We start from the raw sequence: 14,454 nt of genomic DNA on the forward strand, positions 1-14,454 counted from the left end.
ATAGCAATAATGAAGTCTTTTTACCTGGTATGGTTGGACTGAAGGTTTCAATCCTTCCTTTTGTATGTGGTCCTTACCACAGTTATCCACACCTTTACCTCCAGAAGATTTTCACATTGGGGTGTGCTTTAAAACCATTTAGAGACCAAAACTGTAAATGCATGAAGTTGCTTACTGAGAGGGGCATATCACTGAGCATTTCACACAGATAACCCAGTATCTTCGTTGGCTGGCAGTTGGTCTTTGGGTAAAGATAACCGTTGGGCATTACCTATAATAGCATCAGTGGTCTAGAATCTGCTTGTTTAAGGCTACACTTACTCTGCAACTGGGAGTAGTTTGCGGTTTGTATAGTTCTACCTGCACTGTCTTTATTTAAGGAGCTCACTGAAAATAGTGGAGAGGATGCAGTGGTAGAAGTATTGCCATAGGCTCACAACCCTTACGTGGAGGGTCAGGTGGGATTGTACAGCAGTGCTGTTGCATCCTCACTGCTATTTTTAGTGAGCTAGCTAGACACCAGTAATCTGTCAATTACTCCCTCAGCTGCAGTGTAAAAGTAGCCTAGAGGTATGTCTGTACTTTGAGCTGGGATATACTCCCCAAAGTGCAAAGACAGACTGATCCAGCTAATGTGTTCTAATCCAGGTAGTGCCCTAAAGACAGAGTTGCTGTGAGGGAGTTAGTCATGGGACTAGCTAGTTGCCTGAGTATGTACCTAATATCTTGGACAGGCACATACTCGGGAGGACTAGGCCCTCCTGCTGCAGCTGGTTATACTCTAGTTTTAGCATACTAGCTCCATCGAGGCTAGTGCTGGTATGACTTCTCAAGATGAGAATTAAGTCTCTTGTTGAAAGTTTAAATATATAGGCTGAGATCATTTCTACCTTGGACTAGATCTGGCACATTAGAGAGGGGAGGGAGAGGGACAGTGTTGAGGTTGGTGGCCTGCTAGGTGGGCATTTTCAGAGAGAGCTCCGGGGCTTTGAGACTTGACCCTTCAAGTCCTTTGCATTCATAAGTAATTTTGGGTTGACTATACTAATTTGTAATATTTCAAAATGAGATTCTCCCATACTGTTATCAGAATTAGAGACCAGTTGCTCTGCTACACCTTATTAAACTGAAAGAATTTTAAAATGTGTAAATGCTCTGTGGGATGGGATAGGGAGGGGTTCATGAAGTAAGGGAAAGGGAGATGTCACAATCAATTTTTTCCTTCCTCTACCCCACTTTTCTTTGATTTTTGGAGTTCATTACAAAATTAGATTCATCTGTTCAAGCTCCTTTTACATTCTTGTTCCTTCAGGAAAGTACATAGGTGGTGGCTGTTGTTGTAGGAGTTGATGTTGATTATGTAACACCTATGGGTTAGCCCAAGTTAGGGGTTTATGGGTGCTAAGCACCATACAGAAACAAAGGTTTCCAAGGGCCCTCCTCCAAAGAACTTAGAGCAAATTATATATAAAAAAGGTACATTCATATTTTGAAAAGTTAATGGCTGAAACGTACCAAGCATACATAGATCTTCATGTACCAAAGTTTCCTCACGCATTCGGATTGCATTTTCGCTAGGAAGAAAATGCCACCTTACTTCATGTTACCTCAATCTGGGAATTCATGTTAAAACTGTATTGCCTTGTCTCTTCATGTTAGTCATGACATGTTCTTTTATGTGAGATGAGATAACATGCTTTTTCTACATGAAGACAAGCCCTCAAGCATGTTACAATATTCATTATGATGATTTGCTGGCAATAATTAAATAGCTTTTAAAAATCAGGCCAATTTCCATTCAAATGGAATGGTAAGATCAGGCGAGAGTCGGGTGTCTTTGTGCACTAGACAAGCAAGCTTGTTGGATGCACTCTACGGATCATTGACAAAGCATTGTACTGTATAGGGTTCAAAATGAAGTATTTATGATGAAGGAAAAAGAGTGCTTGTGTAGGTAATCTTTTAGTTTTCTTAGTTTGTAGTGAGTTAGACAAGCTCATTAATCCTGATGTGTAGGTTATTTTTTACCTTAAAACCCCCCTAATACCTACAAGAGCAAGAAGGTTCCTATGTAAGTAAATTCTTAGTTCCTGCTGGTTTCAGTTAAAACATGGGGGCTTCCTCAGTGCTGTGGATTTGGATTATTCCTAAACAAAGGCTAATTGTGGTTTCAGACTCAATTTACAGTAAAAAGGCTCTTATCCGGCACCCCTGGGGGCCTGAGGGTGCTGGATAATCAAATGTTCCAGATGCTACTCCTGCTACTGCTGCCATGAACCAGACAGCTAGCTCCTGGCCCTGCTGCTGGTCCCAGCATGGCAGCCAGTCCCCAGCCCAGCTGCCGCTTCTACAACCTGAGCTACCACTTGCTGCCAGCCCCACAGGCGCTGGCCCTGGTACCACCGCCGGCTGGGCAGCTAGCTTCTGGCTATGCTGCTGTTGCCAGCTCCAGCTCTGCAGCTGCTGACTGCATGATCTTAAGCTCAATTAACTGGCACCAGCCACCCATAAAGCAGGTGCCCATTAATTGAGTGTGCCAGTTATCTGACTTCCAGATAATCTGGGTTTTTACTCTAGTTAGCTTTTCTAAACTGTGCATGGAAAGCGGCTCCTCATCTAAATTAAGTTTCTTAAATGTTTTCTTGGTGCCCTGTAATTGATTCTAGATCCTTAAATCTTGATTTTTCCAGAAGGGCAGAGTTTGGTAGTGACTGTTTGTTCAAAGCAACCTCCTGATTATGTATTAGAAATTTTCTGTAGCTAAGGATAGTACCCGCATCAGATAAACGAGCACCAGTAGCTCTTCATGTATCCTGTGAATTCTCCTTTGAGCTTAAGTCACATGGAAAATCCCAAACAGTCATTTCATTCCCATCTTTAAATATGTTTTATTGCTTCATCGGTGCGTGGCTTTGCTACCACAGGGAAACCTTAATGTGCAGATCACTCCTAGTCTTCCAATTTCTACACGTTAGGAAACGGGAACATACTTAAGACTTGAATGCTTGTGTTGGCTTGGAATTGAAGGCTTAAACTGAAAGTACCAAATACAGAAATTTCTGTGCTTACTGAAGAGCTTCAGCTGTTGATTTTTATGCCCTTCTTTTCTGAAAGTAAATATATCTGGCAGGTGTTAAAGACATAATGTAAAATTTGTGAAGATGTATTTGAATAGTCAGAACACTATGCTTTAAAATCATTGCTGTATGCTTGTATGCCCTATGGAAAGAAAATGTTATGCCACCCTGTGGGTTGCTATAAAGAATGTTTATGAAGTTCAGCCTAAGACTTAAAATACGTTGAATTGGAGAGTTTTGAAAAATGTACTATATGACACAGGAGACCAAATCATGCTAAAGTGCAGGGAAAGACTATACATCAGTTCAAAGGCTACATTATTCAAAGAAATACAACCATAAAAAAGTAATAAGATTACATTCTCACACTTCATGGCTAGTAAGGTGCATTAAGCTGCTCAGATATTCATAACTTACTGTGACATTTGGGAAGATTACATTTTGCAGTGCACAGCCATTACTGCAGCTCAGATAATAACTAGCCTGTGCATAGGTCTGGATTATGATCCCTGTCGTTGGAAACAAATTTGTGTTTTGAAGGTTGATCCATTACAAATCGCCATTGGAAAGGGTTAATATGACATACTGTAGTGTATGTGCGCTTATATGTCTCTAATGGGTATGCATACATAGAGTATATCAAATGTCATGCACGTTGTGTGTACCAGTTTTACTGTCAGCTTTTTTCTCAAAAGGTATTATTTAAAGGAGAAACGTTGAAAACATATTAACTGCATTAGATATCTTCTTTTTAGTGTAATACCTTCTGAAATATTTGATTTTGCTGGTTAGACTAGAAAATTAATTTGACAGCTTCCTGGAGGGGTGATTACTATTAATGGTATGTGTAGCCAAAAATGAAGAGTTGATAGTAGAAATGATAGGGTGAAGGTGAGGTCATCTTATTTGCAACTAAATGTTGACCTGTACAGTTCTGATGTGATAAACTAGATACATAATTGAATTAAAAACTATGATATGAGTTGTAGCTGCCAGTAAACTTACAGCCATTTTATTTGCCCCAAGAATTACTTTACTTTTTGGTTTCTTAGTCAAGTTTCACTCAGCAGACTCCTTTTTTGAGGATGGCCTCAATCAGTCTATTGGAGTGGGTGATACGTTTGTATTCAGTATAAAATAGTAATCTGAGCCCTGCTGTCTGGTTTTGATCCAGTTGTCCTTGGGTTTTTCTCTATCTCCTACTCTCCCCCCCGCCTTTTTTTTTTTTTTTTTAAATATACCTTTAATGATAACTGAGGGATGGAAACTTGATAAATGAGAGCAGATTGGTGGGAAAGCTAGGAACAGAATTAATATCTCCCTGGTTCTGGTCCTGTGACTTTTCTAGGTAGTACTTTTGTTAGCTATTTCTTTAGTTACTTAAATTATTCCAATTTGGGAAAAGTGAAAATGGAGAGGAAAGGTTAAAAAAAATGTATGATGCTCATGCAGAAATGTTCTCTATTTCTTCATACAGCCTAAGTCACCTTTTTTTAGCTTTCTCAGTTAAGGATATTTGATATCACTGTTAATTTACATTCAGAACCTAGAAAGTTGCTGCTTCCAAATGGGAAGCAAAATTTAGGATACTTTTCAGACATTCTACAGTGACTTCAGTGGTGCTTGGCTTATAATATTTAAGGGCAACAGTCAATGATCTCTCTAATTTTTTCTATCCATGCATGGAATAAATTTTATGTGCACGGTGGAACATGTATATGTGCTCTACCAGTAGAGAAACATGCCACTAACTGTTGGCACTCTGCTCATCAGCAGGGCAGCATTTGAATCTCTTCTGGGTGCTCCCCAAGCATTCAGTTTACAGGGAACACTCAACAGTTCTGTTGGAATTGGATACTATTAAGTGGTAGCTCTAAGGAACCGATCATACTTGTCTCAAGAATATAGTTCACTTCCCTTTCTGGCCCCACATTTAGACATATCAAGATGTTTGACTTTTTTCGTAGATTTCCCAAATTAAAATCATGACAGTATTTTTCTTAGGAAGGTAGATGGGGGGATAGAGAACTGCTTTTTGACAGAAAGCCAAATACTTCAAAGATGTAAAGAAACAGAAAACACGATGTTTTATTCTTGGAAATTATTTCTGTAAATGACACAGTGTAACACGATCTAGAATTTATATCTAAGATGCCATTGTATTGTATTTTTTAAAATTTGGTAGAAAAATCTAGAATTATGAGGGTTTGGAGAAACTGTTAGGTTAGTAATGTTAACCACAAAGCAGCCTCACAAGTGAAGATAAGTTTTGATTACAGTATTATTATTTTTGGATAGTTGTTCCCTTTTGTGTACATCAAAAGCTACCTAATGCGGCCTGCTCACCAGGTTCTGCTCGAGCAAGGTCCATGATCAGAAATTCTGAAGTGTTGCTTTTCTGGGTTTCGGTGCATTAGTAGATCTGTATGTGGAAACATAATCATAAGTGTTGGCCCCAACCAGTGCTGCTGTTCTTTTACTTTTTAAATGATCGTTAACATTCACTCAGATACAACTCTTTTGTGCTATAATTTTAAAATGAACAATGCTTACTAGTGTTTTTTTCCTTTTTCCCCCTTACAGCTTGTGGGGGGCCATTTTGATCTAGAAATGAACTTTATTATCCAAGAAGCAGAGAGTATTATCTGCATGGTAGACTTGTTGGATAAATGCGACACCACTTGCCAGGCTGAGGTATGGAGCATGTTTACAGCAATCCTGAAGAAGAGTATACGGAATCTACAAGTTTGCACAGAAGTGGGGCTTGTTGAACAAGTGCTGCAGAGAATAGATAAGTCTGACAATATGATTGCAGGTATGACTTTTGCTGGAAACATAACACTGTCTATAGAAAACCTTAACAGCACTTTTATTGAGAGGACAAAAATACACATTTGATCAATATACACAGAGTGGCATACACACAATTCTAATATTTTTTCCTTCAGATCTCTTAGCTGATATGTTGGGAGTGCTGGCTAGCTATAATTTGACGGTCCGGGAGCTAAAATTGTTCTTCAGCAAGCTGCAAGGAGAAAAAGGAAAATGGGTAAACAACTTTTCCCTTAATTTTGTTTATATTGTCTCTTTACCTTTCTAAACTAACAGGCTATATACAAACCTATTTAATAACCAAGTGTGAAAGTGATCAAAGATATAGGGATTCCCTGTAGTATTATTAGTAGATTATATTAAATACATTGTGTAGAAGTGTAAATTACTAATTAGATTTAAGTTTGGTGGCTTTAGAAATAATTGAACCTCTCTAATCCAGGAATCTCTAATTGGGTAAATCCCTAATCTGGCATGATTTTAGTTACCAGACTACCACGTACCCTAGGTGTGGCTAAGTTTCTCGTGGTCCAATAAAGTTTTACAGCCACCAGTTCTGGCTCTCACTGTTCTGTGCTGTTGTTTAGCTCTGATTTACCCCCAAATGTCTTCTAAGAGCCAAGTAAGCAGTGGAAGTGTTAGTAATGTGCTAGAAAATATTGACCTCCCAACATCTGGCACTGCTCAGGTCCTGAGGGTGCTGGACTCGAGAGGTTCAACCTGTAGTACTTAGTGCCTGACAATCAGGTTGCACTTGTGGTCTTTGAACATCTAGGAATAATTTGATGGTAGTAGGTATCTTTTTTCTTTTTTTTTTCAATTTCAGTTACATGAGACGACTAAGCGTGCATACGTGTGTGTGTGAGAGAGAGAAGGATTTAAGGATTTTAATAAAACATACAGCCCTCTTAAATAAATAAATAAAAACTGCATCCAGTACCCCAACCCAGATAGTCAAGTCTCACTTTTTTCCCATTGGGAAAAGATAGCAAAATCTGATTTGGTTAGCAAAATAGGAATTTGTAGCAGGATCTGAACTGAAGGTAGGTCTGTACTATCACTTGCAGTTTCATTCCAAAGCGAACTCTAGGTGAAAAGTTAGAGCATAAATGTTTTACTGTTTCCACTTGGAAACAGGAGAAAAGAACACACCTTCTTGTGAAAATCTGTCTTTAAAGTTAGGTTTCTTTTTCATATGATACGGATGCTACCAAATGTACCCTGCTCTTCCAAGTAGAATACAAACATCAGAACTGCTATTTTGATGGAAACAGTAACTGCTCTAAGAACTGTTGTTTGTTGAAAACATATTTGTAATCCTCTTTTGGTGGCCTTTGAAATAACATACTGTAGAGAAAAAGATTCAAAGACATGGTTTCTTGCTGACTTTTTTTAAAGTTAAATATAAACACCTATGCTAATGCTCCATTAAAATTTCAATTTTTAAACAAAATTCCAGAAATAAGTTTTGAAACCTTAACTTGCCCACATGGAGTATATTGCATATCATTGTATAAATTTAAGGTTAAAGCAGTTAAAATATTGCTTATGTTCAATGTGGGTGAATTAAGGCTCTCTTTGTAATGTTAATGTGTTTATTTCCTGATTCTTTTTGCATTTAATTTGCTTCTTTAAGAATAAATATCGAGGAGAGGAGGATAAAAATATAGCTGTAGCGCTAGGAAGTTGAACTATCTGCAGCACTAGTTATCCAACTTTTTGTGCAGTGCTGCAGACAGTCAAATTAAACTGTAATGTCTGCTCTCCATTATTTTCTGCACATGTGCAAACCATTTTGATTTGCTTTGAACTTGTATTTTTGAAATACCTTTTTTTGAGATGGCACAGTGGTTAGGCTTCAGTGAGTGGCTTCATTTGAAGTTTGAAGTTTATTATTTTTGAGTTTTCTAGTCTCAGACAGGTTGAAGTTTCTTCTGAAAGCAAGAAAAACCTATTTTTTGCCCCCCCCCCCACTCTGTAACTCTGAGGGAGTTTAAAGGAATTTCTTTACTTCCCATCTCAGGAAAAGACCAGTTATTAAAAGTTTCAGGCCTCTGGAACGTTACAGGCCTGTGAAAAAACAGTCTTAAAGCTGTTGGTCTGTGACTATAACACTAACACTTGATATATTAAATCGATGTAAACTCTTGTGTTTTAGTTGGCTATTACTGGCACTGAATTTAATAAGAAAAGTTAGCTGGAGCAGAACTGTGCTGTCAGTGCCTAAGATGAATTTTAAGTTGATACTGTTTGTTGACTATTATGCTCCTGAGTAATATGATGGCCTCATGCTTATGTCTGTGGAAGGATGAGAAATGTGCTAGAATGCATCTCTTCTTATAATATGTATCAACATAATATAAAAATGTTTGATATTTGCGATTTGTTTTGATAGCCCCCACATGCCGGAAGATTATTGTCTGTATTAAAACACATGCCTCAGAAATATGGTCCTGATGCCTTCTTCAATTTTCCAGGAAAGAGCGCTGCAGTAAGTAGTTATGAGTTTTCTATATGCTACTTTGTTACCTTCCTCTGACTGGCTGGTTTCTCACTTATTCTCAGTTGGGTGTTTTATTCCATGTATAGCAAGGGTAGGCGATAAGCTGCTGCCATTGGCACACAGATGCTCATGTAAATAAAGCATTTTGCAGCCTGCCAGGGCCTAATTCTGGTGAACCATATCTAGCCATTGGGCCGCTTGTTGCCCACCCTTGATGTATATGCTTATATTCATGGTTCTGACATTGTTCCTAGAAAGAACTGTTTTTTCCTGTATGCTAACTACGTCAAGGTTAACGTGTGTGTGTGTGTGTGTGTGTGTGTGTGTGTGTGTGTGTGTGTAAAGTATGCACTACCTTTTCAGAAGGACAAACCATCTTAGCTCAAGAAAGATTGGGTACAAGAAATAGCCCGTATCTTAATAGCCCAGAGCCTGTTTTTGTGACATTGCTTCAAATAACTGTTTTATTTGTTTCAAGACCAATCTTTGTCTGCCATATTTCTTCTTTTAATCTTCCTCAGCAGTGGTGCCTGCTGTAACATGAGGCACACAAGGGAGTCCCCAAATATTATGCACGTTTGGGAGGCACTCCTGAAGAAGCCCCAGAGTGCACCAGGTTGAAATTTGTCCCTGTTCTGTTGTCTTTCTGTTTATTGCAAGAGCTACAGAACCTCCTCAGTGCCCTTTACCGCCTCCCTCCAATGATCAGACAGCATCCATGTGACTATATTTGCACATGCTATTTTTAAGCCGACTCATTTATGTACTGGACATATAGAAAAAAATCAGCTTTTACTACACTGTTTTACTCCAGTTCCAATTACACATAATAAATACTACCAAAATATTGCTGCCAGTAAAATATAAGAAACATCAGGGTAAAGCTAATATTTTGGCACAGTAACTATTTGAATTCAAATTATTATTTGAATTCAGTATACATTCCATGGAACTTTTTTTTTTAACCAAATACATCAAATGTCATTCAGTCGTCCTCATGGATCAACTTCATAGAAGTTTTGTCTTGTAACTCAAATCTTTTAGTTGTTAAAACAATAAAACATGTTTCCACAGCCTCACACACAACTCATAAGCTAATCATTGGATCATCTCTCTCTTTCCTTATACAGTATAGTCTCTGTCCCCACCCTCCAAGTTCACAAACAAACCACCTTGTTTCTTGAAATTAAATACAACTTAATCCCCAAAGGCATTTGTTGGAATGAAAATGTGAGGGACTAAAATAAAGGTAAAAATAGAAATATTTCTAAAACCTTAAGTATATGATAACTATAATGGCCATATTAACATTATTTTGGCTACTCAATATATTGTTTTATTAACTTTATTTTTATTAGGTTCTTATAGTCTTTGTAGTATTCAGTGCCTCAACACAATGGGAAACTCCAATGTGAATATTAACTTCTATATTTCGGAATCCATATATTTTAGATAATTGGCACAGGTCATCAAAAAGACTCCATGATTTCAACCAATTGCAGCAGTATTGGCCCCCGAAAAAGCTGAGTCAGTCTCAGACGTGTAGCCTTGTTAGTGAGTTACAGCTATACAGAAGGATTTATAGTATTATGTTCGAGCAGGGAAAGCTTTATAGATTGGGAGCATAATGAGGAGTCTGGCAACACTTAAGTTCTTTGATGCTTTTTGTTCATTGGTATTGATCATCTGGATAACATCTTTGATTAGAGGGTGATGGACATCTGAACTGAAATTTACATAGCAAACCTGTGAAGTAAAATGGTGAAAAATGAATGGTAATGGTTAAAACTGTCCAAAACAAAGAATGAAATACTTTAAAAAAAAAAAAAAAAAGCTGAGCATGTAGTTAGAAATGTACAGACTTTACAGATAATTCAGGAATTGTTTTTTAAGGGACTACTTAGGTAGAAAGGATTGAAGCATATCTTCTTTTGAAAATACTTATATTCCATTTCTATGCTTTTCTACAAGGCCAAAATAGGCATTAATTTTATGCAGATAAGACTGCTTAAGGTGAAATCTAGAGATTTTCCATTTTTGTGTCTTTTTTCCACAATGTTACTTTCTTCATTTTTGGGAACCAATAAGGTATACCAGCATTTAGAGCTCATGAGTCTGTAAATTTCATTTTTCTGTTAGTGCCAGAAAGAACATGACTTGCGGCAATTTTGGACCAAATATTTCTCCCAAAAAGTTCATTTCACTTTTTGAGGTATAAATATCTGTCTTTATAATCTAAAGATTCATTTAAAAATATGTTGGGACGTTTTTTATTGAAGTAAGACACTAGAAGTCTGTAACTTGCACCTAGTTCTGTCAGAATTCTTACGTGTTTTGTTGAATCTTTTTATATTAAATATGTATTTACTTCCTTTAGGCTATTGCCTTACCTCCTATAGCCAAGTGGCCCTACCAGAATGGATTTACCTTTCACACTTGGTTAAGAATGGATCCTGTAAATAATATCAATGTAGATAAGGATAAGCCTTACTTATATTGGTATGTATTGTGAAAACCTACTTTTTTTTGCGTTTATGTGAAATTTTAAATGGTTTTTGTTTGCGTTGATGTAATGATCTAATAACCTCTTTGTTTACATGCAAATTTAGTTTTTTACAAACTTTTTTGTAGTTTCCGAACAAGCAAAGGACTTGGTTATTCTGCTCACTTTGTTGGAGGCTGTTTGATTGTGACATCAATAAAGTCAAAAGGAAAAGGATTCCAGCACTGTGTGAAATTTGATTTCAAACCACAGAAGGTAGGTGAAGCAAGTAAAATAATTCAGATAAGTGTCACAAAGCATGCAGAGGATGTGTGTAATTAGTCATTTATTGTACATATTCTTTTATTTAGACCACTGCCCTGTTAAGCACAGGGAATCATTCTGCTTTGTTTGCAAACGATGTGGACCCAGAACAACATTTTCTATACAAATGTCACCAAAAGTATCAGGTGGTATTATTTAGAAAAGTAAAATACCTACTTTTACTTTCATAAGTAAAACTTAAACAAATGTTCATAGTAATATGTGGATTTTTAAGACTAACTGAATACGTTCCCTGGTGTAAATGGGGGAAAAAAAAAATTTATAAAGGAAAAAAATCACACATTGTCTAGGTGAATAGTGACTGAAAGGTATATCTACTGGTTGTTTGATTACTTCTGTGAAATGAGTGGATGTTGTTTGTTCCTCTCTGTCCAAGTATCCATATCTCTTGGCATTGGTGCAGCAGATACGATACAGGTTGAATAGATACCAGGATCTGAGAAATTACTGGGAAAGTCTAGGGGACTTACGAAATTCACATCCTGTTCACTTCTTGGGGCTGACTCAAACTAAGTATACAGAACAATTTTGTGTTTTAACACTTTGAAATTAGCAAAACAGTGACTTGTAGGCATACCAAAATATATTTATTTAGAAGAAATTTGTTCCTGTGTGACTATCCCTAAGAACTCTCAAAACAATTTGAAAGTTATAAGGTCTGTTCTCTTATCTTGCTCCTCTTCCAAATTTCCCCCATTTATTAATTTCCTGTCTCCAATTTCTAGGAATGCTACAAACAATTTGAAAGTTCTGAGATTTGTTATTGTCTGTATTCTCTTATTTTGCTCCTATTCCAAATTTCACCTATTTCTTGTCTTCCTGTCTCCATCTGCCTGATAAGTAAAGTCTTTATCCTGGGTGATTGATGTGCACTCCCTGTCTTGTGCTGCTTTCCATTTTCTCTTGATTCTCTACTTGGGTGTATTAGTGGATAGAGCAGTGATCTGGGGCTCCGGTGTTCCTATGACTGGCTGGGTGATCTTCAGCAAGTCACTTGCTGCCGGTTTCCCCATATGTGAAATGGAGCAAATGATGTTTACCATTTTTGTAAAGCACTTTGAAAGCTACTGATGGAGAATGAACTATACTAGAACTAGGTAGTATCATTATTGTACAGGTTACCTTTTCCCTGATAATTCCTGAGCTGATAGAGCGTTGACAACTCTACTGGGGGCTTTCTGGGGGGAAGAATGTATAGATAAGGACGGACTGGACTCAAAGCTGTGAATACACCAAGTGTGACAAAAAGAATAGGCTAGTGCAGGGGTCTGCAACCTGCAGCTCCAGAGCCAGTTAGAATCTTAATATTTTTTCTCACTTTAAAGAACACAGCTCCATGTGTAAAAGAATACACTAAATGAATCATACATGGAATAATTACAAACAAACAATTACAAACAAATAATTACCAAAAAAAAAGAAAACTCTTATTTTAGACATTTCAGTGAACCCCTAAAAGCCCAACAATGAACAACTCATATGTAAATAGCAAATGATATGTGATCTCTAAATTTTGGCTGACTCTCCCTTTAATATGTGCAGTGCATTGTGGGATGTGTGCGCTATTCTTAAAATAGTGGTTACAAAAATTATGGTTTGTTATTTATTAAGGACTGTCTTGTATGTGCGTGCATTGTGGCTTTTGAATTATTGATTTCCCCCCTCAACCAAATTTGGAAAAAAGACTCTTCTTTCTCTTTTGGTTGCCAGACCGGGGTAGTCTTTCTTGATCATTACTTTGGATGACTATAATTATTCTACCTACTGTGATTTCAACCATTATATTTTTTGAACACCACTTAGCAGTGCCTATAGACAAGTACGCTACATCTATACTATGGTTATTTTTCGAAAGAACCTCTTTTGAAAGTGTGCCCCCTCCCCACAAAATAAATCAAGAGTGATCTGCTCTTTCATAAGAGTGTCCGCATAACCCCTGCTCTTGTGAAAGAACGGGCCGGAGATTGAAAAATCAGGTACCATGAGGGCTGCTCTTTCGGGGGACAAAAAGGGCCTGTGGAGCATCTTACATATCTTTTCTTTTGAAAGAAGCTTTCTAAAGAAAGTGCTCTTCCTGAAATGGGAGTGAAAGAACACTTTCAAACGGAGTGCTGCATTCTTTCAATTTAATTTTAGATGAAGACTGTGTGTGTATAGACACTCTGCTGTTCTTTCGAAAGAGCCCCCTGGCTGTAGTGTTGTTTAAAAATGTATGTGTTAACGTGTTGGCTGACATGTTTATGAAACACACACTTTGCTTTTCTGATCCAGTTAGAAGCTTAATGTTCTTTCTCACTTTCAAGAACACAGATCCATGTGTAAAAGAATGCAGTAAATGAATCAAACGGAATAATAACAAAGCATCCAGAAAATGTGTTGATCTCAACTACTATACGTTATTCTACATTATTTAATAATCACATTTAGCAACTTGGCATGACTTGATTTAAACACTGCTACGTGTAGACTAGAAAATATGTTCGCTTTCTCAAATGGTGCATTTGTCAGCTATTTGTGGGGATTCGGGGGTGGGTAGGAAGTAAATATTTATAGTAGAGCAGGCCTTCTGACACATTTTGGGGTTTCAGTAATACCTAGCTGTGAAAATGAATTCTGTTTGACCATCTGAGTCACAGATAATGGAGAATCTTTCGGCTTTGGTGTCTTCCTTGCTGCTCCTTGCAATGGTAGGAGTTGTAATAAATTTAATGTCCTAAGTACAACAAAATTTAAATATATAAACAAAACAAGATAAAGTATTTCTTTTTGACAATTATTTTAGCTTAAAAATGCCCTTAATATTGTCAGGAGAAATTTATGCTCTGTATATACCTTATTTAAGATCGCATACTTAATTGTGAATACACAGGGTGACTGGACACACTGTTTAGGTACAATTAATTAGGCCAGGCTAGCAGTGAACTTTGCATTTCTTCCACAATAAGTTGCCTGAGTTATCTTCAAAATATTTTCTGCCTTTTTATAACTCACATCAATAGTTTTAATCTTCTTCCAATGTCCAGTTGTTTTCAGTAAACTTTAAAATATATTTACACAGGCTTTAAGTATCCATAATTATTCTCTTATTATTTAGTGGTATATGGTGACCATAGTGCACATCTACAACCGCTGGAAGAACAGTGAACTTCGGTGCTATGTGAATGGGGAACTAGCATCATATGGCGAGATAACATGGTTTGTCAGTACCAGTGATG

The 14,454-nt window shown here is 37.2% G+C and overlaps 1 protein-coding gene across 8 annotated transcripts in view; it reads left to right on the forward strand.

Annotated features, from left to right (window-relative positions):
* LRBA (LPS responsive beige-like anchor protein) overlaps window positions 1–14,454 on the forward strand; it is a 657,226-nt gene that overhangs the window by 66,469 nt on the left and 576,303 nt on the right. For all 8 annotated transcript variants that reach the window (XM_074993191.1, XM_074993193.1, XM_074993194.1 and 5 more), the window contains exons 3-8: window positions 5,661–5,892; window positions 6,026–6,126; window positions 8,305–8,400; window positions 10,790–10,911; window positions 11,044–11,170; window positions 14,334–14,453. In XM_074993191.1, coding sequence (XP_074849292.1) covers window positions 5,661–5,892; window positions 6,026–6,126; window positions 8,305–8,400; window positions 10,790–10,911; window positions 11,044–11,170; window positions 14,334–14,453 — 798 coding nt within the window. The remainder of the gene's footprint in view (window positions 1–5,660; window positions 5,893–6,025; window positions 6,127–8,304; window positions 8,401–10,789; window positions 10,912–11,043; window positions 11,171–14,333; window position 14,454) is intronic.

Source organism: Carettochelys insculpta, chromosome 4 (genome assembly GCF_033958435.1).
Source record: "Carettochelys insculpta isolate YL-2023 chromosome 4, ASM3395843v1, whole genome shotgun sequence".
NCBI lineage: Eukaryota > Metazoa > Chordata > Testudines > Carettochelyidae > Carettochelys > Carettochelys insculpta.